The 25,527-nt window shown below is 51.0% G+C and overlaps 1 protein-coding gene across 11 annotated transcripts in view; it reads right to left on the bottom strand.

The window, feature by feature from the left end:
• Positions 1 to 325: 325 nt before the first annotated feature.
• The window catches only part of IGSF9B (immunoglobulin superfamily member 9B), a 60,513-nt gene continuing 35,311 nt past the window's right edge, over positions 326 to 25,527 (bottom strand). For 6 of the 11 annotated variants that reach the window (XM_070623502.1, XM_070623500.1, XM_070623498.1 and 3 more), the window contains 3 exons: positions 23,806 to 25,455; positions 15,858 to 15,979; positions 326 to 12,882 (listed from right to left, as the gene is read on the bottom strand). In XM_070623502.1, coding sequence (XP_070479603.1) covers positions 12,674 to 12,882; positions 15,858 to 15,979; positions 23,806 to 25,455 — 1,981 coding nt within the window. In that variant the 3' untranslated portion in view covers positions 326 to 12,673. The other 5 variants (XR_011540990.1, XR_011540989.1, XR_011540988.1 and 2 more) reach the window with 4 other exon arrangements.

Here is a 25,527-nt window from a genome sequence, read left to right on the forward strand (position 1 = left end):
TATTATAGTCTAGGCAATTTCTTATTGCGATAATTGCTTATTGTCTGTCTCTCACTAGAATATCAGCCCTAGAAGAGCAGGAAACTTATCTGTCTTGTTCACAGATGGATCTCAAGTGAATGGAACAGTGATCCACACAGAATAGACCCTCAGTATATATTTGCTCAGTGAATGAAGAGCAGTTCCTTGATCTCCAAGCCTGAAATCCTTTCAGAATCATGTTGAGCCATGAGTTTAAAATGAGTTAATTAGGGAGAGTTAAAGCCGGAGGTGAAATTAGGTAACATCAGAAAATATTTGCTAGGTAGAAATAAAAATTAGAAAATGAAGTTTTTTAGCAAATGTTTATTTATATCAAAATACAAAACATTTCTGAAGCAGAGTAATGTTACATGAGAAGCAATTAAATACTAAACCTCTTTTCATCAGATTAACTTGCAACACTCCCAGGATACCTTCACTGGCTACACACCTTGTCATTTGATGTGCCCTTTTTCCTCTTTTTGTTTGTTTGCTTATGTGCATGTCTGCTTGCTTTGATTTTTAACTCACTATATGAACATGCAGTGTTACCGGCGATGAATTGTGGTTAGTATCTGGCAAGCCTGAAAATACCAGTGAGTGGAGCCTGGCACAGCAGCCCGAGCCACAGCAGGCTGCAGAGTCTCTCCCTAATTGAGTTTGGGGTGTCACTCAGTTTTTTAACTGGCAAGAGTCTAAGGCCAAAGGAGTCACTGTCCTTGGTAACCAGGGCAGGCATTATTGCTTAGGGCCACAGAGCAGGCGTGGCTTAGGGTCATCTCTAGTGGGGTCTTCTTTGCGGAGAGGGAAGAAGGGGTAAGAGAGCCATTCAGAGCCCATCTGGAGGGGCGGCAGCTGGAACAGGCCGAGGCCCAGGAACGGGAGGTCAAGGGGCCCTGCAGGAGGAGACCCCTTCCCCAAGAAAGCAAGAGCTGAGGAGGAGAAGCGTTCCTCCAGTCTTGGCAGTCTGTGATTTGGTGGTGGGAGGTGCCTGCCTCCTGGCTGGGCCCTTTGAAATGCTTACAGTTTGGAGACTTTGAGGAAAAAGCACCTGGTTGGGAGTGTAGCTGTTTCCACGCACCTCCTTTCCCTGACAGAGAGGAAGGGGAGGGGACAGGAAACAGGAGAGAGACGTGTCTTTCACTACAACCACCCACTCCCAGAGCCCACCTGGGTCTCCCTTTCAGACCCCCAGTTAGTGCATTCACTTTGGCATTGTGCACCTGTAAGCAGACACACACACTTGTGTACACACACACACACACACTCACACCAGCCCCCACCCATGCACACAAATGCCTGCTTTCCTTCCAGAGTCAAGTCAGGAAGCAGGATGGTGTCTCATCTTCACCATCATCTCTGATCCAAGGTGCCCCGTTGGCCCTCTTGTCCCCAAGACCTAGCCCCAGGCTTGACACATGCTGGCATTCCCAGGCTTTGAGAAGAGGGTGACAGAGCAGGGAGCTCACCAGAGACAGGTGACACAAAGTGTAGAGTATATTCATATAAGGCTTTGGTACAGCACCGATTTAATGTTCTTGTAGTCTGATTTCTAAGTCGTTTCTTAGAAGAAAAAAAAAGCTTACTGAAAAAATAGTGTTTTTATTTACTTTTGAATTACATACCTGAAGTTCAAAAAGTAAGCCTCTAGTTGCCATTCAGATTCACACTCAAAGGTGTTCTGTGTGCAGCTGTACAATTTGTTGGTTTGTCTTTAATAGTTAACCAAAGTCAGCCAACCAATACCATGAAGTCAGCTGCCCGTGATAACTGACTTTAACCAGTCCATACATACAGAAAAGAGAGAGAGAGAACACAAAAGCCACCCCTACGTCTCCCACCCCACACCCCTAGGGAGAAAATAAAATAGAAGACAAAATACAGCAAGATTTAAGGAACCAGTGGGACAAAGGAGGTTCAGTCCAGCTGGCCTCTTCAAGAACAGCACCATAAAGCACCCTAGCGCAGTTACGTTGTAATACTAAACATTCAAGAAATGGAAACGAAGTTTGAGGGTCTTCACAAGAAGACCTGGCATGGATGAGGGTAAGCCCCAAAGAAAGGTGAAGAAGGAAACAAGAGTTTGAAACGAGAGCAAGAACTCCCATGACAAAACTGATAGTCATATCCAGATTCATTTTAGAAAAGAAGAACTAATGCAGGAAGAGACTGGGCATCTGGAGGTATGGAGTTTTTAAGAGGTCTTGGGGAGGCAGCATCAGGGCCCTCCCCACCTACACTGCCTGGTCACCCCCCACCTTCGGTATGTCTACAGACCCCTGGGTGAAATAGGGATAAGAAACTCAAACAAAATTGCCTCCAGGTGTGCAATGGAAGCATTATCCCCAGGACAGTAAACTCTCTCCTGGTAGAAGAGAAAAGTTGAAGATAAAAGGAACCAAGCGTCACTGACAATGAAGCAGGATGTTGTCCCTTCAGGTCAGCGGCTGTGGAAAAGAAGGAGCAAGTGGTGAAAGCACACCCCATCCGTGCCCTCAGTCTCTGGCCCCTCAAACTGCGGGGCGGTTCAGAAACTAAACCTGAATGAGACGTTACAACCTTCTGAGATTGATGCATATGACTTGGTAAATGGAGCTTTCAACTGCTCTGCTTCCCTAAACCAACCACTCCCTTTCGAACGCCTCAAAGTTCTAGTGATCAAGATCATTCCAGAGCAACCCCTCCAGTCCCTGGGCACTGTGCAAGAGTTTGCTAAACACCACAAGAGCCCTCCCACTCCAAGATCGTGGCCAACCCGGTACAGACCAGGGAATGTGCTGTGTAGGTTCTCCTGTCCCCCCACTTCCTACTTTCATACTGCCCAAAGGGGCTCAACATGAACATCTATAGCAAAGAGCAGTGCAAGGGCCTAGTAAAAAGCCCAAGAGCAATGGACAAACCCCTCTTCCCTAAGCTACTGGTTGATGATAAAGAGGAAAAGGGTATGGCTCACACCAATCCTTGGGTCAGTAATTCCCAGTGAATCTGTCTACTCCAAACTCTTGTTCTACATAGCAGACAGAGGCAGCAAACCAAAACAACTCTATAGATTCCTCCATCACCTAGCAAAAGGGAAAAGCACCAAAATTCGATATCCTTTCCACTACATGGGAACCTAGGAGCTTGGCACAAGTATATGGAATAGCTCATGTTCCCGGCAGTGGCCATGGGCCTCAGAGGCCTAAGCCAAGCACGCATCCCACAAGCCTGTCCCATTAACTGAGAGGGCCAAAGACAGGAAATCTTGCTTACTGCACTTATCATCGAATCTCAGTCCATTGTGTCCATGAGCCTTTGTGAAAGACTGGCTCTTCGGAGGAACTGAACATCTATGCTAGGCTACCTAACCTTTGCCCTCCAATGTTGACCCTTTCACCATCTTTCTGAAGGCTCGTGGCCAGGATCACAGAAAGGGTGAAGGTAAGCCTGACACCCCTCCAAGCTCCAAAATTTCAAGGTAGGAGCTCTATCCCTTGTCTTCACTTTTCCTCCCATAAATGAAGAGTCCAATTGGAGGTTAAGGCATGGGTTGGGAATGTGCAGGTCAGTGACTCTTTCGATCTCATATACCTTGATGCTGCTGAGGTTTCTAAGGATCAAGCCCTGGGTTTAATGTGGAAAGTAGGGCTTTAGAGCAACCTAGACCTAGCAGGGGTACTAACCCTACAACGGGCCTGTGATGCTGACGTGACTTATTCTGCTGGTGCATGTGTACCAGAAGTGTCACAGCATCTATGGAGAAAGGGGGGAGGGTTGCTCTCAAAGCCAAAAGCAGAGGAAGGGAAAGACCTCTTTGTGTGCAGGCTTTACTAGATTAGAAGGGGTTACAAGCCAGGAAGGGACATAGAATGTGCTGCTTTTGCTCCTGTTCAATGTCCCTGAAAAATCTTACAAGAAACATCTGGTTTAATCCTGCTTTGGCCTCCTGAGAAAACTGCAGAAAAGATTAGTCACATGCCAAGGATAGACGCTCAGCCAGTTGGACCCAGTATTGGAGTACACAGACAGAGCCCATTTTCCCTCAGTAGTCCTCAGGAAACGAGAAGCATTTGAGTATGTAATCCTAGGGACTCAAGTAGAGCGCCTGAGTATTCTCCCCATAAGTCTACACTGTAGGGGCAGAAGGGTCAGGAGGCAGACTCAAGCTCCACGCCAATCTATTCTTCACATAAAACCCCCAAAAGAGGCCTTCTCATAGCTGAGGCCTCTGAGTTCCTCTAATGATCAAACTCCATACGACAAAAGCTCTTGGATAGCATGACATTTTGGTTGTGGAGGAGGGGTAGTATTGCCTTTTTTCAGTTGATGAGCAGAATAAGAGAGAGAGATTGCAGCCACAAGTCTCTCCTGGCTGCCTACACCACCTGGCCCTGCAACAGCTTCAAACACATCACTCTGAGCTCTTGGTAAGTCAGAAGAAAGAGCTAGCACCCAGGAGATGATTGATGAAGCTGTGAGGTACCTGGCCCTCACAGCACACGTGAGGTCTTGAATTCTCAGAGGTATTCTTCAGGGCACAGAGGTTTCCTGCTCAAACGCAAGTGAGTTCCTACTCCCCAGAATCTCCAGTTCTGGGTCAAACTCTTCCAATACATTGTTCAGTTCTGTAAGTCCCAGGCCAGGTGTTAGGAGGTTCCACTTAGACCCATCCTCCCCTTCACGCCCAAAGTTCTCTCCTTCCTCATCCTTCACTCAGAAATTGGACCATTCCATTTCCAACAGCACCTTATTTTCCAATTAAAATAATAACTGAAGAAAGCATTTATGATAAATTCATACTAGATATCACATTCACACTGGTTCCAGCCATCTGCAGCAAGAGTGACCAGGGTGCTCTCCAAGACTGAGCCCATGCAGTAAGCCTCCCAAAGCTCTCTCGAGGTTCCTCCCTCTCACCACCTACCCTTCCGGGAGTGCTTGAGTCAAAGGGCTACAAAGCAGGACAGGTATTGCCATGAACCCCACAGTAATCTTGACCTTCTCCTTTCTAACAACGCTGAGCCAGATTCCTTCAGAGCAACCAGGTACCAACCCACAGCAATATGGAGATGGATTCACAGAGTCTTCAACTCTTCATCCTCACTATATTAAGGACTTGAGCCAAAGCCTTCAGGCCACAGTGTCCCCTTGCAGTGACACGAGATGCTGTGAATCCTGATTCTTTGGGGCTATCAGCTCCCCACAACCTTCAGTTCACTTGTCCTTTCTACAAGTGGAATATTTGTTTTGTTATTTTTAAAATTTTCATATATACACATTTCCATCAGAAAGACCCAAGCACCTATGGACAGAGAATGTCTCAAAGGAAGAGGCATGGAGGAAGGATGGGGAAGCAGGGGACGTCAAGGCATGAGCTAATATCCCAGACCACCTGGGGAAGGAGGTCCTGCTCAGAACATCTCTAAGCACAGGTACAAAAATAAAGCAAACTATGACTTCATATAGATATATAATAAGCTAGCTAGATAGACTTTATATAGGTTTTCTGTCTATTTATACATGTATGCTGAGGGCATAAGCTCCTGCTCCTCTTGCCCGGCTTTAGTCTCCTGCCCTCCCATGTCCCACTCCCCAGATGTCCCACTTGCCTGAAGCCTCCCACTCACGACTATTGCATATGATCCTTGCACCCACCCCCGACATAAGTTCCCCTCACTCCTTAAAATAGAACAAGTTATATACATTTATATAATTTTATATGCAATCTCCATAAAAAATACACTAAACATGGTACATTACTAATTTCACCCTCCTACCAAAACAGAAGTTGCCTAGCAACGAAAGAGTCAACCAAAAAGAGGGTCTCCTAGGCCCAATATTACTCAGGCAAATTAGTGTGTTCCTACAGATCTCTTATACACACACACACCATTCCACAAGCACACCACACCACACACACACTACCACAAACATGCCAGACACAAACACCCACACACCACAAACACACCACACATACACACCACACCACACCATAAACACACACACCCCCCCCCCTCACAAACTAACATACATAGACTCTTACTTCCTGAGCCCAGGAAAGGAACACAGAATAGACAGCTGGCTGGGGGTTAGAGACCAGGGAGATAAGCTGATAGCTGCAGGGGGACAGGTGAGACATTTCTCTGACCCAGTCAGGACACTGTCGACTCAGGACAGACCTCTCATTGTTCACAGTAGGCAATATAAATATTTGTTGATAGAGTAATTGACAATTTCTCTTCCAAGGATTACAAGGTGACCATGAGGAGGCCTATTCTCCTCCACCAGGAACAAGGTTTCATAGATGCCCTAAGCCCTCATCACCAACAGGAGAGTTGGCATTTGCCCCTCCCATATACTCAGGTGAAAAATCCCACACATCACCCAAAAGCATGCTCACAGTATTTCTAAGGCTGAAAATGCAAGTCCCCACTCCCCAGCCCAAAACCCTTCTCCCCTCCCAGATTCCCTTCCCCACCCAACCACCTCCCTATCGTAAACCATGCATAAGTTCAAGGTCCCTGGAGCCACAATGAAGTGGGGAAGGAAGGAAAGGGAACCTAACTAGTGTGTTTATGGGAGGGAGTGGGAGAGCTTGCCCTAGTTCCTAAAATCAATCCAGGAAACCCAGTGCTGGGGGGAGGTGGGACTGGTGGAGCACATTTCAAGACCCAAAGGAACAACAGGCCCATACAGCCATTCATGTCACCATCTAGTGGGATAGGAAAGGCAGACTGCCAAGGGACCAGGGACAGCAGCTGAGAATTTGTACCACTCCAACTCCTCAATCTAGCTCTCCCCACCAGTGTTCCAAAGCTGACAACTACTTCATCAGCTCTCTTCAGAAACCCTAACTACTACTACAGACCCACCACAGAAGAGAATATCCAAGTGATTTCAATCACTGGGTGCTGTTCTACCAAAGTATTTAGCAATCAAGATACTCTGACTCTTCCTTATATAATAAATGGCCAGCTATTAATGATATTTGCCCTAATGCTTAATTTTTCTTTATCCTACACAGAAACCCTTGGGGTATGAGGATGTCTTTGGATCAAACTCAATCTATTGAGAATTATTCTATCAGCTTGAAATGAGGTCATGAGAACACTTCTACCCTCCCTGTAACCCAAGACACAAATATCTGGTGGGGATATTATATATGTTCATAAAGACTTATTTGAAAGTATAGACAGGGGGGCCCAGAAATAAAGCATTAAGCCAGTATGGATTCCCTCCCAGTCAGGGGAGGGGCATAGTCATGAACACCCCTAACCAAACACCAAGCTGCTAAGGGTGCTGAAGTCCAGTCTGGGCTTTGATCCTTGGTTTATTGACTTCTTCTGAAGAAGAGATTTTTAATTCTGCCTCTCAATCCAAAAGGAGGCAGAGTTGGAGACATCAAAGAGGATAGAGGAATGGCTGGTCTGATTTCAGGGTGAAACTTTTTCACCCTCCTAGGTCAACCAGACTGGTGGCCTTAACTTGTCAAAGAGAAAGTGAGGACAAAATCTCTAGGTATAAAGCCAAGTGTGGCTTCATGGCATGAAGGCAATCTCTATACCTCAAGAAGAAAGGGTGAGAAATGCAAAAGCCATGCCCCAAACCCTCCTCTCCATCGCCAGGAGCAATGTCTTAAGGAAGAGGAAAAGGCCACCTGCCACTTCCGCTTATGAGAACAAACGCACAAAGCTCATGAGAATAATTCTTCCTTCTCCACTGACACAGAGCTGGTGATAGGATGGGGATCTCAAGACAAGTCTCCTCACTTTGGGCCTTAGGAGCCCCCAAAAACAAACAGATAAAGTTGAAAGACATCACAAAAAATACGTCCATATTTGGTTTGGGCACTTAGTGTTATAGGCTAATTCTAGAAGAAGCAAGGAAGGCTAGCTAAGAAGACCTCTTCCAAGATCCCATTTGCCAAGACCTCACCTCACAGTCTTTCTTCAACAACTCTATTACCCTCCCACACCTGCCCCCCAAGATAATCTTGATTGCCACCACTCCCTGGCTTCCTCCACCTCAGAGCAATCACTCCTCTTCCTTTTCCGGGGACAGTCCTCAACTTGTGCACTGTACCCTTAGGGGTAACAAAGTTATCATGTGCCCCAAAGAGAAAGGGAAGGCTTGATGTCCTCTGGCTTTGGTCTTACTGTCATCTCCCAGAATCCCCACCTTCTACTCCATGACGGATCTAACTCTCTATTCCCCTTCCAACCTTACAGACACCTAGCAAAAGAATGTGACCTCCTCTCTAGGCTCTGGCTCTCTAACTCCCCTTCCTGAAACACCTGGCCCACTGGTTACCTTAGTCAGCCTGGATCTGGACACTAACACAGCTCCTTGGCCCTCTCCCCAGAGCAACAAGCGCAGCCCCGTGGGGCTCCAACCTCTGGCCTGCAGGAGCTGGCTCCCTCTATTTTGGAGAAGACAGAAATGCAGAGCTGGGTGGAGAAGCCCCACTGAGAACACGTACCCTTCCCAGCGGGAGCAGTGCGGGTATACTCAGGGGGCCGCCCCACATTCCCGCCCATCTCTCCCTGACTCCTTCTTACTGCTCCCCAGTGATCCCTGCGATGCCCCCGAAGCTCTTTTACATGCAAGCAAAGCAAGCCCAAGATTAGCCATTAGCTTTTCTTATGTTTCTCTACATAGTAATAAAATGTACTTTATGTACAATTCTTCCCCCCAGCCCACCCCAACCCCCAAAAAGGCTTTTGCTAACAAAATTGGAAGAAACAGCTCTAGCCACACACACCCCAGCCCTGCGTTATTCTAATTCTGGGAAGTGGCAAATTTGCCCTGATGCTCTGTGAAGCCTGTTTCCCCCGAAGCTACTGTTTTGTCAACCTTGTCAAAACAAAGTCAGGAAATTGCACATCTGAACCCTATCCAGTTTCCTCTGCCTGAAAGCGGCATTGGAAAATAACTGGAATCAGTTCATCCCCAAATATTTTAGATCCCACATCAAAAGTAAAGACAAAGAGCTTTGAAAAATATTACTAATTACTCACCCCAATCCACCCCTGCTTGAGACATCCCCAAGAGCACAGTCATGGGACACAGGCCCCTCCAACAGGGCAGAGCCCGCCCACGCTGGGGGACAAAGCCTCCTCTGAGAAAGTGGAATCTCAAAGCCCTCCCCAACGCCCGCCTTTCAGGGAAAGCTGCAAAGGAGCTGGGCCGGGAGGTGTGGGGGCTGAGGCCACCAGTGTACGCTGAGCCGGGGCCACAATGACAGTCCATGCCCATGGCCCCTCTCAAGCCATGAACCTACTCAGTGTGGTCAGCCCGCAACCAAGAAACAGGATTCACCTCCTCCTCATTTCTCCTTATCGTTCGTTTTTTCCCCAAACAATTACAGTCTCCAATCCCCCTAAGTACTTTCAGCCTCAAGCCCCTTCTAGAATCCTTTTACCCTTTTCCTGGTCTGCAAATCACCTAACACTGAAACAGCCATGGTTTCCAGTCAAGATGCAGAATGAAGGTCAGGCAAAAGTCTGAGACACAGGAATAGGTCTGATGTGAGCTACTTCTACTGCAAAGCTACCAGACCATAAAAGGGAGGTACGGAAGACATTTGCTCTCCCACTGAGTGCGGTGTGAAAGTCCCAGGAAGCTTTAGAGTGCCCACGGCCCTTGTTCAAGGGCAGAGCACAACGGACATTTGGTCCCTAAAAATGGCTACACCCCACCACGCACACATTCACAACCATACCCTCACACACATGCACACACCCAGCTCTTAAGTGTGTACCTATGATATCTTTACCCTCCATCACACGGACCAAGGGGACTGTATTCTGTCAGTTTCCATCACAGTCCTTAAAGGAAGGACTGACCATAGCTCCCAGGGTGCAGGAAGGCTGCTGGCCTCTAAGGGCACAGTCACAAGAAGGAAGCCCTCTTGGGAGGAGAAATGAATCTGAGGTTGTCAGGAGACAGGTTGGCCTTGTGTCCTTTCTCTAGCCTTGGTGACACCCCAACACTGCTGCCATTCAGTGGCCAGCAAAAAGAACACCTCCAATCCAATCATTTGGTCTGATATGCTGAGGTAAGGGGGACTGCCAGAGGAAGAAGAGAAGAAAGAAGTGAGCACCTGTGTTAGCCCTGGAGATAGCCCACTCGTGGGTCCCGGAAAAACACAGCATGGTCTGAGGCAGCTCAGCCCAGAGTTTGGCTCTCATCCCTGTATGACATCCTAAAGAAGGAAAGCCTTCCATTTCATCTTCTCTTCTTCTGTGACCTCAGGGCCTAGAATTTCCAGCACAGGGCTCAGAAAAGTTGGCCTGATTCATCCTGAATTCCCACCTCCACATTCCAGCCAGTATTCACCCTGGTTGGGAAACGACACTCCGCGAGAGTACAGACAAAGGCTACAAACTGACCCAGAGCGAGCCCCCACATCCATCCCCTCAATGCCCTAGGAGAGGTACTTGTGAGTCACTTATTGGAGCGCGGTGCCAGAGGTAGTGCTGCCTCAGAAAAGAAGACCAAGTCACCCAATCTCTGCTCTTCCATTTTGCTGCAGCTGCCACCCAGTGGTGAGGTGGATTTGGATGCTCAGAGAAGCGCATTAGCCAGAAAGTCCAGGTTCCACCCCAAGGGTACAAGGCCCAGCCCCAGAGCAATGAGGCAGTCAACAAGACAAAGGCCAGAAACTCTGCTCCTTTCCACCTCTTTTGCCAAACTCATCCCTTTCAGAAATGAACTGCGGTTGTGTGACTTGCATGGCAGAACCCCAAGCGTGGAGTTGGTCCCCACTCATTAGGCGAGAGAGAGGAAGCACCAGGGTCTGTGTGGCAGAGAAGAACTCAAGCCCTAAGATGGAAGCTCCCAAAAGGAGCAGCTTCCCGGCTCTCAGAGGCCCCTCCTTGCCTAGGTCATTGGGCTGAGCCACTGGCAACTGCAATGAACTCGCAGAAGCCTCTAGTGCTTTGACTTGGCCAATGTCCAAGCAGGTAACTGGGGAGATGTCCCCAAATCCACCAAGACAGCAGCACCAAGAAGGAAATACTTCAAGGAACCTGATCGCCACCTTTATTCTCGGGCAGCTGGTAGGGTAGGCTCCTGCACAGCAAGAGGGGAAAAAGAGACCAGATGCACCCCCATCCACTCTCAGGGCCGTCTGCCCTCTCTTGGGCAGCACCATTACCTTATTGGAAGGGAGAGATACATCTTCAGTCGCCGTAAGATGACCTCACAGAAACTTCTAGGTGCTAACAGTTTGAAATAGGACAAGATTTTGGCAGAGAAAGGATCAGAGCCCGTGCCCCTACCTACCACCCTTTCCACCTTCATTCCCATGCCTCAGCCAGTTCCACATAAATAGAACTGGGGGAAGAGAGAGGGGATGCAGAGCGTCCCCAGAACCCAGGAATCTGAAGCACCCTCGCTTCATGTGGTCCCATCCCATTGGCGACTGGGTCCACAGAGCAGTGGAGGGCGCCTGGGCAAAGAAGAGTCAGCAGGCAGCACGTGGAGAGTGAGGAAGGGAGCCTCAGGCGGGCTCCCCACAAGTGGCAATTAATCAATCTGGGGAATTAGCTCTCACAAAAGGAAAGGAGGAATCCAATCAGCAGCTTTGGAACCGCGCCCCAGAGGGCGCCGAGCCACAGGCTGGCTATAAATAGAGCCGCAGCAGCTTGGTGCTCAGCACAGATGGCTCCCGAATGGGAGGCCCTCTGGCCACAGGGCTCCTGGCCCTGGCTGGACCAGAAGGGACTGATGGATGAGCTTGACTTTGTGCATCAGAGCCCGCTCGGCCCCGCTGCTAAGCAGCTTCTAACTTCTGAAGCGTGAGCCAAACTGTGGAAGAAAGAAAGATGCCAGTCTGGCCCTTTGCCTGGCCACCCTTTCTTCACCCAGGAACCAAGAAATAAAGGCTTGCATTTAGTTCTGTGGTAAGTCATTGCTAACCCCCAAAGCAGGCAGCTGGTAATCATGGCAAGCGCCCATTTCTGCTCCGGACGGGAGAAGGTAGAGAGACAATTCAGCTAAGAAGGCATGAATCCTGTTCAGGAGGAAGAATGCCCTAGGCAGACATCAGGGTGCCACAGCCAGCTCTCTGCCAGTCCTGCTCACAAACTCGGATGTCTGCTACCCTCTTCCTCCTTCTTTCACTGACCACAGAAATAAACAGCACTTTGCTTCAATGTACATATATATACACATAGAGAAACCCACAAACTACATACATATGCATTTGTATCTATATCTATATATATGTAGAGTTTGGAAGATGGCATGGAAGTCCAGCCCTCTTCCAGGACTTGAAAAACTGAAACAGAAGCAGAGAGCATTAAACGCCATTGCTTTCCTCTTCTTCACTTCCAACGATAATTGAAGAGGTAAGAAAAATCCATCTGGTGAAGAGGGGAGAGGCGCAGAGGAGGCAGCACTCTCCCTGCCCCCAGTTCACTTCCCAATCTCTACCCCCAGCTGAAAGGTCTGCTCCAGCCCTCTGTCCCAAAGACGAAGCCAGCAGGCCAGGAGTCGGAGGAGACTCCTGCTCTGGCCGGAGAGACAACATGCAGACAAAGCTCTGAGCAGCCCTCGGAACTAACCCTCAGCCAACAGAGGAAGATGAGGCCCGCACCCCTTCCCTCGCGCCCCTCCCCTGCCCTCAGCCAAGCCTGCTCGCTCTGGGGAGACTTAGACTTGAGCTGTGTCACAGCAGAGTGGCGTGGCCTGGGTCATCGTGATCCACACTGTTGAGAATCGCCGTCTGGTCCTCTGGCAGCTGGCGGTGGCACAGGTCTGAGAGACGGGCAAAGGGGTCAGGCCGAGAATGCCTCTTCTTCTTCCGGAGGCAGACAGCTTCATCGGGTGATAGAACCTGAGAGTCTGGAAGCTGCTGAGCCTGGGAGGCAGAACCGTCTAGGGAGAAGGGAAGAGGTGCATGAAACAGTGAAGAGAAAATAAGGCAGGTGAAAAGGAGGGACGCGGCCTCATACGCACCCTTCTCATCTGCTAGGGCACGTATTCTGGGCGTCTGGGTTAAGAGAAACAGGTCACGCAAGGTGATGGGAGACTAGAGCAGAGTGCAGCAGAAAACCATCTCCCTCCCCACGAAGGCAGCAAGTCCCGGAGTCTGCCCCCTCAGTCCTCATGTGGCAAGGAGGCAGGATGCACGGGATGTTCCTTCTGTACTCACAGATCTAGTCAATCTTTCATTCTTTTTTATCTTTCATTTAATACTAAATATATTTATTTAATATCTCATCTAATATTTCTTTTTATTAAAGAAAATCAATATTCCATTTTTACTGCCTCCTGGGTGTCCGGCCTCGTTCTAGGTGCTGCAGATCAGGGCTTCAAAGAACAGGTTGGGGCTCTATCCATTCTGTCACCCCCTCCAGCCCTCACTCCCCTGCAGGCAGTGACGGACTTGATACGAGATCTTAATCACGTGCCACAGTCAGGCCTGGCCCGTCATATACGCTCAGGGCCACCCCTCTGCCTCACGACCCTTCTGGAGACACAGCGGGAAAACCCTTGCTTTCCAGGAGGTTATACTTTCATGTATGGGTGTGGAGGAAGAGACAAACTGTAAAGATGAAAAATTCAGAAATAAAATTTTCAGATACTAAAGTAGTACAAAGAAAGGTAAAATGACCATGTGATAGCAAATGAGTGAAGCACTGAAGGAGAAACACTTGAGTCCTGAATTCTAAGCCTCCAAAGATCTAAGGGAAAAGCGTTGCCTGGAGAAGGAATGGCAAATGTGAAAGCCCTGAGTTAGGAGCAGAAGTGACATGTTGCAGAGACAGGAGGACAGAGGAAGGAGGAAGGAGGACGGAGGAAGGGGGAACGCCATCATGGCTGAAGCAGAGTGAGCAGAGGACAGTGAGGCGGCAGACAGACAAGGGTGTCGTAAGGAGTTTGAAATCTGTTCTGGTTATAGTGGGAAGCTTCTGGAAGGTTTTAATCAGAAGTGTGCATGCATGTGTGCATGTGTGTGTGCATGTGTGTGCACACATGCCCATAACTGAAAGAGGATGTGACTGCACTTTCTAAAGATCACTCTGGTTGCTGTGTAGAATACACTGGAAGGGCCAGGACGGAGGCAGGAGAGCCAGTTAGAAGGCTATTGCCACAGTCAAGGTGGGCGACAAGAATGACTCCAACTGTAGTCTTAGCAGATGAGACAGAAAAAAGGGGTCAGATTCAGGATATGTTTTCAAAGTTGAGAGCCAGCCCTGACGGCCTAGTGGTTAAAGTTCAGCGCACACTGCTTTGGCGGCCTGGGGTTGGTTCCCGGGCACCAAACCACACCACTCATCTGTCAGTAGCCATGCTGCGGTGGCAGTTCACGCAGAAGAAGTAGAAGCACCTACAGCTACAATATACAACTATGTCCTGGGGCTTTGGGGAGAAAAAAAAAGAGAGAGGAAGATTGGCAACAGATGCTAGCTCAGGGCCAATCCTTCCCAGCAAAGAAAACAAAAAAGAATTATAAAAAAATGTTCAGCCAACAGACCTTACCAAATGGATCGGATGCAAAACACAAGAGCAAGAGAAGAACCACAGGTGAAGCAGCCTGAGGCACGGGGTGGGTGGAGGCGCTACTTATGAAACTGTGGAGGAACCGAGGAGGAACAGGCCGGGGGAGATCACCTATGCCTCTATTCTGGATGTTTCAAAGTCTCATAAAACACCCAAGCACATGCTCAGCAGGCAACTGGAAATATGAGACTTGAGCTCATGAAAGAGAACTGGGCTAAAGACAGACATTTGAGAGTTGTTAATATATAACAGGGAACAGGACCACTAAAACAGAACAAGACAGAAGATCTGATGTGACTTTTTTTACCAAAAAAAAAAAAAAAAAAAACCGGATCAATGATGATAGATCGGTAGGGAGGTAGGTACACAGATGGGTCTTAAACTGAAATGGGCTTAAATGGGTTGAAAATTCAGCTTTGGGCTCCAATTTCTCACCCAAGCCCTAAAAAATTCATTTTCTTTTCCTCCGCCTCAGTGGTCCCATCTATAAACTAATAGGATAATAGCACCAGCCAAAAGCTAAGTGAGAAGTAAGTGTTCACTGCCTCCCAGAGGTCCAAGGGCCCCTGGATCACACTTTCCCATAGCCCTGCCTTGAAGGAAAGTCACTCCAGCGTAGTCAGTAAAGAGCTGCAAGGAAATTGCTCAGCAGTCTTCTCTGACAGCCGGTCACTACACTCCTAAAACCATTGGTAAAAAGAGAGTACATGATCAATGTTAAGGAATTTTCTAAGTGCAAAAAAGGGCTCAATTATTTTTGCACAATCTTAGAAGCTACCTACCACTGTTGGACAAACATCAGACACATGTCAACAGAGGCGTCCTTTCCAAGAGATAAGGAGATTTCACTCCATCCCATTGAGACAGGTCTGGTCAACCTGCAGAGGTGCGTCCACGCCACAATGCCTCCTATGCACTGAGTAGAACCCCATGATTCCCCCGTCCAAACAGAAGGCATCAAATGATAAGAAATTTCCAAGGCATATTGCAGAATGGAAAAAAGATACTATTTATGTTGTTAAAAAATACCTTGAAACAATATGATATAGTTTCTAAAGGTGTATGCACAGACAGGTTCTGAGAACAGACATACCCGACAGGTTCCCAGGTAGGAAGAAACAAAACTGGGAGGACAATCAGAGATTTTAACTTTATCTTTCTCATTTTCTACATAAAAATTATATTTATGTATTATTTGAAAATTAATGTTAAAGAAAAACAAAGAACAAGATAACCCCGTGAGTTGAATTCTACAGAAAGCCCAAAGTTGGGATCCTGAGGAAACAGCCTCATAATGACGGCTAGGCAAGGCGCAAAGAGCAGGGCAGGTGCTTCCCGCTATTTACCGGATCGTTTCTTTGACTTCGAGGAGCCCTTGGATGACTTTTTGGGCTTCTTTATCCGTTGGTATTTCAGAGCCTCCAGCCTCTCAGGTGCAGCAGTATCCCCAGGTGCAGGTGGATGTGTTCTGGAAGGGACAATCAGAGAGGCACAGGTCAGCTCCCGAAAGAGGGAGCTTTTGAAGAAGGGCTGGAAGAAAGCCAAACAGCTGACCCAGAGGAGGACAGAGGACAGTTCCGTGGAGTCCCAGCGTCCACGACAATCCTTGACACCAGCCTTTCTGTTGCTCCTGGAAGAAAACCCAGTAGAAAGCTCCAGCAGCAGGAGGCCTACCTCAGATGGAAACCAATCTGTAGGGCAATGAGAAGACCTAGGAAAGGGAGAGAGAGACTTTAATAGGAGGCCCGTTACACGTAGCTCAAGCTGGGAGGAGTGAGGTCAGAAGAGGAAGCAGCCTCAACATCTGAAGAAGTTCTTAGAAATCATCAAAATCAAGACCTTTAAATGAAAAGTAAAAGGGCAGATTAAAGCAGGAGGCAAGCAGCCCCAACCCTAATTACCTGTCCTCCTCCAAAAAAGAGGACGACAGGGCCAAATGAGAAACACAGTGCCCGGTGAGATGGAGCGTACAGATAACCCAGCTTCACTGGGCTTCTTCCTTCCAGCTAAAAGATTCAAGCAAAACCCCAGCAGCCAACAGCAACAAATACTCATCATCTACCAACGTTCCAGCAGGGGTGTCTCCCTGACCCCCTGCAGACTGGGCTCAGATTTCATCAGTCATGTAGGCGAACAGAAGAGGGCGGAAGTAGATTATGATAGTTAAGAGTGTCCAAATCTAGCAGCCTTGCAAACCCTTCCCAGCTATAGCAAGTATCCAGTGAATCTCTACATTTTAAGATGCAACAGAGAAACCGAGGTTGCTGGGAGAGGAGACCATGTACACAGGCCTCTCTTTCTCCTCCATTTGTGAAGTGGATGTTACCATTTGCCTGATGGATCAACTGCATGGTTAGAACCAAGTCAGCAATTTGACTGGAGCCTGTGCAGCCCAGGTGACAAAGGGGACCAAAGAGAGCTGAGACTGTCTGTGACAATCTGGGCATATTGAAGACAATTTTCCAAAAGTCATAAAAGAAGAAAATCTGGAAGATATGTTATCAATGCCATTTCTTCTCAAAGTAAGCCAAACTCGGAGCCTGAGGAATAAAGGGAGAGAGACAGGTCACTTCTTCTTTCCCAGCAGTGCTGGCAGTAGCACAGAATCAGGCAAGGAGGAGCACTCCAGGGCCCGGTGGACAGTCAGTCACGCTCTTCCTCAGCCCCCACATCACCCTCTTCCATCTCCATCACAATTAACTTCGGTAAATCTGATTAAAAGGAGTAGGACAGCCAACCGTGTGAGGGGAAAAGACATCCCCAGTGGTGAGCAAGCCTCAAATCTGAGGTAAACAAACAAACAGAAATGACAGAGGGATAGGAAGACAGCAGCTGCATCTCCCCAACATTAGGTATCTTCGCAGGCATGAGAGAAGGAAAAGCTTCCAGACTCATTATAGACAAGCCTCTGGTCTCTGGGGTTTCCTGCATTCACTGGCAATAAAGCAACCTCCGTCTTCTCTGATGGATGTCATCATTCCATAGTCCTTTAGTAAATAAGGTAGCAAGAAGCCTCTCCAACATTCAGGTCAGAGACAACTTCTTGATTTTTGCAGCCCCCTGACAGCATGGTGCTAAGAAGCCCCACCTACATGCGCACACACAGCCGCATAGTGAAGTAGTCAACTCACCATTAGAAGTCAGGTCTTCCACCCCCAGAGACCCAATCTGCCAACTCCCCACTGCCTCCTCTTTCACCAACTCCATACTCTACCCACAGAGATCCCATACAGCAGCAGCAGCAGCAGCTGGGAGGGAATTTGGAAGGCAGGCAAAGGATGGAGATGGCTAGGACACGAGGGAGCATGACTCCAATGCTGGTGCAACTTCCTCACCCCCTTCTCATCCTTGACCAAGGCTTCTTCAAGCTGCCTAAAAGGAAAATCAAAGATAATCCACTGCTCAGTCCAGCTGTCTCCCGGTCCTGCCAGCCTCTTCAGAGAGACCATACAAAGTGAGTGATGTACAGTCTGAGGAAACATATGACAAGCAAGTGGACCCAGGAAACAGTGCTTAAACAACACAATCCAGGGTGGCCCACGAGAGCACGTGAGAAACTGGGACAGGGCGTGCCTGAAAATTCCTAGGGATTCTCGAAGCCAGGTGAAACATCCCAGGATGGTATTATTATTATAGCCAACATATTATTAATCATTTTTCTCACATAGAATTTATTTACCACTTACCATGCCAGGCACTGTTCTATATTCTCTACAATAATTTTCTTTAGTCCTTACAATAAGCCTAAGAGGTAAATACCACATTGACCTCATTTTCAGTTGGAGAAACTGAAGTTAGAGAGGTTAAGTAGCTTGTCCAACAATTTGGTTACTATGTGATGGAACCAAGACTGTCAACCTTAGATTAAACCGCTCTTCCAACTTCTTCCTAATCAAAATAGCTATATAAGCTACAGAGAACAAAACACTGCTTCCACACTTCCCCTGAGAGACCAGTCTGCCCTGGAAGGCACCAGCTGCCACCACTGCTGACACTCTGCTTCAGCGGCAGAACCAGGGTAAGACTGACCAGGGAGGGGAAAAACTGGCTGAAGTTATGTCTTCAGGCAAAAACTCCCCAACAGCACCATCCACCGAGGAGGAGAAGTCAATTTCCCTCATGAAACAGCCCAGCTCCAGCCCTTCCAGGACACCTGCTGTCCACCTGTTTTCACTTTTTGCTCAGTCCTCAAACACAGAAAAATGACAGAAGAAGGCTCCTGGAGGCACCAAGACACTCTCTCAATGCAGGAGAAAAAAAATAAAAGCAAGCGTCTGGAAGGATGAGGGGGGAGGAGGGGCAAAATGGGTCTTTATTTTTAGCAAATTATACAGAAAAGACACATGAAATGTGGTCCAACAGACTCGACCTGCAGCATGTCAAGCCCTTCGGAATCAAACTGCTTCTCTTTTCTAGGAAGGGTGACCACGTCCTCTATCAATGTCAAACCTACCAGGGGCACTTTCTGGTCATGAAGCTTTTGGTGCTGATGTCTCTCAGACAGTAGGAAGCTTGGTCCATCCTATCCCCGGAATGCAATTGGCAAGCCAACCTGAGGTTGACCAGTAAGTCACCCTATTAGAACGGAACCCAACCCGAGGTTCCCCAGGAAGGTGAGGTGACAGTTCTCTTTCCAACCAACATCAATTCTCCTCAGATATACCGGAGTTCAGCAAACTCTGAGGTTCTCCTTCTCCCAGGAAATACGAGTATTACTGAAAGGTGAAGGCCTCAAAGCCTATGGGTTTTCTGGCTCTTCTATATCCTTTTCTTCCTACACCCCAGTCCTTTGTGTTTCTCTGCACCCCAGGGGTGTTTCTCTACAGTTCAGAACCACCAAAAACTGCCTGCAATTTACACTCTCTCCCTTCATAAATTCCATACAAAATCCAAATCACGACCATTTAGCCCAAGAGGCCTGAGCTGCTTAGCTCTCCACTTTCCCAGAGTAGCGGAGGAAAGACACAGGTTGGTTCCAAAAGTAGACAAACCACAGGGTAGGAAAGTCAAAATCCAATGGACATTTCCCACCCTTATGCCCTAAGAGCTGACCATGATGACATAGTTCACAGGCATGTCCCCGCCAACCGGAAAAGCAGCACATTAAAGAGCATTTCCCTCTTCTTCTGAATTGACCGAGAGCAGACTCTGCTTATCTGACTGCACACTGTGGACGGGAGGCCACGGAAATCCACTCATGGACAAGGTGTGGCCAGAAAAAAGGGAAATCCACTGTCCACATACAAAATATCTGGCCAGTGAGCCAGGAGTCCAGAGCTCAGCCCGTTCTCAGCTTTGACTATAATGATGTCCTTCTAGTGGGGTCAGGCGAAGCACTCAGGAGAGGCTTGTTTCCAAACGGGAGCTCCTCCCTAGGGCTCACCGAGTAAGAGGGGGCCCCATCCACACTCCCAGACCCACCTGCACCATCGAGGCCAAAGTTGGTATTAACGGGAAGGGGGATTTGAGGGAGAGGTGAAAACAGGGATGCTCCTGTTATCAGACAGGGAGCCTAGGACACCGCGCGGCCTCCCAGCCACGCCGCAGAGGGTCAGGTCCCCGCAGCACAACTCCCCGTTTGAGATGGGAGTTGGGAAGAGGAGAGAAAGGGGAGAGAGAAAGGAGGTAGAGGTGGGGAAACAATTGCAGGTGTGGGGAGAAGGGACAGGAGAGAATTGGAGGAAATAGGACAGAGCAAGAACGGACGTAGACAAGACGTGTCACATCTTCTCCAAGCAAGACCGAGTGGAGACACATGCAAAGGCGCAGCATGAAGACAGCATCTGAAGAGGAGCCTGGTGCTCCCAATGGCCCAGCAGCTACGCCCGCCCGGGGAGGCTCCCAGCAAGCGGAGAGCGAGCGGTGGCTCCTGCTGCCCAGCACCGTCAAGTCTAACTCCGAGGCTGCGGGGATTTTACTCTCCTAGGCTGGGGATGCCGGCCAGGCCGGAGGAGACAGTGCTCCCTCGTCGCTGCCCCTGGTTTCTGGGTTTGCCACAGTGGTGAGAGGATGACAGCTCAGCTCTCTCGCACAGCAGGGACATTGGAGAGTCAGGGGGTCAATGGTCGGGTGAGAGGGAGTGGCAGTAACAAATGAGAATGAGGTCCAGGCACTTTTCAGGAGTGAAGTGAGAGCTGGTCCTGGAGCTATCACACCTCCGGGGGTGATACAGGGGTCAAACTGGGGGACAGGGAGGGAGAGCACCGAAGGTGCAGGATGGTCCAGCCACTGCCACTCCAGAGCATCCACCCAGCAGGCTGCAGGAGGTCCCTAGCACAGGTGAGCTCATAACTACATCCTGACACCTTCCGTGCTCTCTCCAGTGCTAATGGCCGCGTGTGGTACCTGCCAGCCTCATACACAATCCCAGGACCTCTGGGCTGCCAACACTTTTATAGCTGCAGATGGTAAAGAAATGGGAAAGTAGTCCTCTTTATGGGAGGCCATTCTTATGACTGAAGGAGATTTGTAGGCCTGAGTAAGGATAATCAGCTCCCCTGACATCCCCACGTGGGGAAGGGATGCAGATGCTTCTCACCTAGGGAAGCCAGGAGCACGAGGAGGCCCTCTGGCTCCCACCCCAGTGTCCGGGGCCTGCATGTGTTTGCTCCAAGAAGCACGGGCAGTGGTGTCCATGGCAAAAAGAAGCACGTTCTTAGCCACCATGAGAGACAGTGAGTCTCAAGCAACCCTAAGCCTCTTTAAGAGACTTGACACCCCTCTAAAATGCCCAATTTCTTGAGACCTCCACCTGGAAGAACGCTGGAAGAGCCAACCACGGCAGAGAGCAGAGGGAGGGATCAGTGCTTCCCCACTGGGTGTCTGCCTCTTGCCAACTCAACTTCCTTCTGCCTGGGGGAAGCCCATTCTCTCCCCCAGGGGTGCTCCTCCAAGACCCTTGCCCTAGCGCTGTGACCCAAGGAGGTCAGGGTGGCTACTACAGGGACCTTGAAAGCAATTAGAACCTAAAGGCAAGGTCCACACCTCAGTCCTGGAACAACCAAGAAGGGGCTGCAGAATGCAAGGAGCCTAGGAAGTGGTGACATGTCCCCCCCCTCACCCGGACAGGACTATGCGTGACCTGGTCCTGAGGAAGACCCAGCTGTTAGGGAAGGAGCTGGGCCACACTCCAACCTGTGCTCGTTGAGAGCATCAAACATTAGTAAGATCTCAGGAAGATGGTGAGGGACCAGCAACCCCAGGGGAAGAGCTGACTCTTCGGAGGGTTAGGGAGGAAAGGGGGGCACTATGCCTGACGCTGCCAGGGAAACAGTGCAGAAATGGGGGTGGGACTGTTCCTGGACACCAGCGTGGCCCCAGACAGGTTTCCATGGGTGCAGAGAATGCAAAGCAGACCTCAGGCATTCGAGGTCCCTCAGGGTGCATGCAGGGCCACAAGGGGCTTCTGTGGAAAGCTCTAGGTGTGTTGGCAGCAGGATGGCGAGGTGTCTGAGTGAGGAAAACGGCGGGAGACTCTAGGAGAGGGCTTGACATGTAGGGTGGGGCTCAGAAGCTGCAGCTAGGTGGGACCAAGCATGGCCCAGTGGGGCCATTGGAGCAGCATGATGTGGGGAACCCAGAAGCCGTGGGGAATCGAGGAGCAGAGGCTGCCAGCCCCATAGAGGGGTGAGGGGATATGGTTTGGATTCCCCTGTAAAGGAAGCGATGGCCCTGCCGAAGCCCCGTCCGCCTGTCCGCCCCCCGCCCCGCCCCAGCCGCGGAGCTCCCTTACCTATTGAGCTGAGGAGAGGCTTGTCTCGACAACACTGCCCAGATAGCTGAGATCAATCAGAAACAAAGCAGTTATCAACACGGGCGCAGGGGGACCACCCACGCACACCCAGAGAGGGGAGGGGGAGCACAGGGACCAGAGAACCGACAAGCGAGGCCAGAGAATGGGGTGAGGGGAAGGAGAGGAGAGAGACAGAGACCCAGACGCAGGCACGATGGGACGAAGCAGATGAGAGCGCGGCACAAAGCACAGACGACAGGGCTGCGGCGCACAGCATCTCCGGCACAGACAGAGGCACGGTCCCCACGGCGCCTGCCTGGCGTCCTCGCTAGAGCTCTCCTCCACCTCCCTGGGCCCACTCCCTTCTCCCCCACAGGAGCAGGGTGGGGGTGGGAGGTGAGGCTCGCACTTCCAGGTACCAGAGAGGGTGGGAGTGAATGGGGCAGGGGAAGGGCACTGGCCTCCCTCCTGCTCAACCGCCTCCCATCCTGCCTACCACCGGGCCAGCCTCCTCTGCTCTGCTCCCCTGCACAGGCGGCCACATCAATAAGAGAGACCAAAGGACGGAACCAGAGAAAAAGAGAGAGAGGGAGGGAGGGAGGGCAGGAGGGACTGGGGGCACTACAGAGACGTTGCAGGCTCCTCTGAGCAAGTCGGGCCAACCCAAAGAAGATGGAGAAGGAAGGAAGACAGAGAGAAAGACAGACTTGAGAAGGAAGGAAGGGGAGGAGAGGAGGAGTTAAGAAGAAGAGGAGGAGGAGGAGGAGGACAGGGGAAGAAAGACAAGAGAAAAAGAGGCACAGAAAGGTGTCCAGGCCAACTCTGGTACCTGGAATACCAGCTGCTACAGTTTAGAGTGTGCTCTCTCAGGCAGGCTGACCGCAGGAGCTGGTCTGTCTGTCTGTCTGTCTGCAGCTTCCTGCAAGGCACACAGGTTGGGGTGGTGTATGTGGCTCCAGGCCTGAGACTGTGCTCCCAGCCTCCAGGATACGCCCTCTGGTGAGGCTGTGGGAAGGGCCCAGCACTCACTAGGCTGCTAAGGGCAGGAGGTTGGGAACAGGAGCGCCCCTGGCCTGGTGGTCCAGGGAAGTCAGGTTTCAGGGTCCTGCTTAGCAAGGAGGAGGGGCCAGAAAAGAAAAGGAGGCAGAATACAAGGTCTGTGGGCAAATCCTGGAACCCCCCCACAGCCAGGATCACAGGGATGTGGAGAGTTCTCCACTCCAAGAGGAACCAGGCTGACCACTCACTCGGACACCACCTTCCCTCCCCTGTCCATGTGTGCACACTCCCCGTCATCCTGGGGGCCCCCTGAGAGCGCTGAGCTGGGTGGAAAAGATCCCTCATGCTCCTCGCAGGGTACCTGGGCAGGTGAGCCGCTACCCCAACCCCAATGACCATACCCTGTGAATGCCACCAAGCCCAGAACTCCTTTCCCAAGGGATGCTGCAGCATGTCCAGACAAGCCCTGTCACTCAGGTAGATGGAAGGGGTGGAGGGCGGGGAAGGGATGGGGAGGAAGATGACCAGGTGTGGGTGGGCAGGAGAAACCAGCTCACACTCACCCTGAAGTAGGTAAGGGTGGTGGGGGGGGCTCTGGTCTGAGCAGCTCCTCCCCCATCCTTCGAGGGGAAGACGTCTGTCCAAACACATCCAAGTTGTCCCCAGGCCCGACAGGGCCCGGCGGAGGGGAGGGGTAGCCTGTGGCCAGAGTGGTGAAGCCCATGGTGGGCCGATAGCTGGGGCTCCCACTGCGGCTGCTCTGGGAAGGGGAGCCTGTGGATGGCGTAGACTTTCGGGAGAAGCTGACGGCGGCCGGCGGCTGAAGGGTGATCTCGGACATCTCCGCCTGCTGCAGGAGGCCCGGGCGAGGCCGGGCCCGGGCAGCCAGTTCAGGGGAGCCGGTGCGGGAGCTGAGGGGGCTTTGGGTCAGAGGTGAGAGCCGGGAGGGCTGTAGCACCACTTGATGTAAACTGGGCTCGGCGCGCCTGGCCTGCCGCGGGCTGGGCCGGGGCCGGGGCTGGGGCTCGTACCACCGGGTGTCCAGGCCAAATGTGCTGGGGCCGCTGTGCCCCCCCGGCTCGGCCGGCTCGGGGTAAGGCAACACGGGTATGCCCATACCTTGGCTGGTATGTCTTAGCTGCCCTTGGCTCACCAGAGGTTGCATAGGTCTGTCCTGCCACTTGGTGGCAGTGGGCACTGGGACGGGGCCCCTGCCCGGTGACTTGCCTGCCCAACCCTTTGGCGCCTCCAGAGACAGGATGCCCGGGTAGGCCGCGGGCACCTGGAGAGAGGCGGGGGGCAGTCCTCGGGGGAGGCAGGCCTTTGGCTGCAGACTCTCGGCTACGTCACAGGGGTGCAGCTGAGGGGGAAACATCATGGCCGGGGTTTCCAGGCCCCCAAAGGGGAACTCTGGTGGGCCCCAGGGCTCAGGGGAGCGCCCTCCTGTGGGCGTCTGAGTCAAGGGCAGCGTGCTGTTGGAAGCGTTCTCTCCATTTTCCTCAGGGATGGTGGGGTGGCCAAAAGGCCCCTCACTGTGCAGGGGTGGGGAGGACATGACGGAGCTCAAGGGGCTGCCCACTTCTGGCATGTAGAAGGGCGGCGGCTCCACCTCCCCAGGGCTGCTGCTGCTGAGGTACCCGTAATACTGGCCATGGTGGAAGGGCCGGGGGGCGGGGGGCCTGGCTTGGCCTGTGGCCTGGAGCCGACCTTCCAGGCCACCGGGGCCCTCCAGCCCACGGGGCTGGAACCGAGGGCTGTATGCTGGTGGTGGCAAGTAGGACTCCTGGCTGGATGACAGAGGGGTCAGCTGGGACTTCAGGGCAGCCACAGACGTGGGCACCAGCGGGTCCTCATTCTCCTCATCCGACTGGCGGAACTCAGGGTACATGTCCGTCTCCTCCGCAAAGGGAAAGCCCTCGATGCGCCTGCTCTTCATCGAGGGCTCCATCTCTGAGGGATCCATCACGAAGCGGCCATCCGGACCTCTGCTAATAAGCTCGATGGGCGTCGTGGCCTCTGCCTCGGCCTCGGCCTTAGCCACACTGTACTTCTTGCTGCTGATGGCCCTCTTGGTCTTCTTGTACAAGGACAGCTCCTTCTCCCTGGTGGGACTGAGCATCCTTTTGGCTGCTGGCTGGGCTTGGTCATCGGAGGACTCTGATGGGGCCCGGAGTGTCCGGATGCTCTCGGGGCTCACCTTGCCGGAGGACAAGCTGTGGGGGCGAGGCAGAGGAGGAGGGATGAAGGGGGGGACACCTAGTCCATGACTTCTTTTTGTTCTCTTG

This window comes from Equus przewalskii, chromosome 6 (genome assembly GCF_037783145.1).
Source record: "Equus przewalskii isolate Varuska chromosome 6, EquPr2, whole genome shotgun sequence".
In the NCBI taxonomy this organism is placed as follows: Eukaryota; Metazoa; Chordata; class Mammalia; order Perissodactyla; family Equidae; genus Equus; species Equus przewalskii.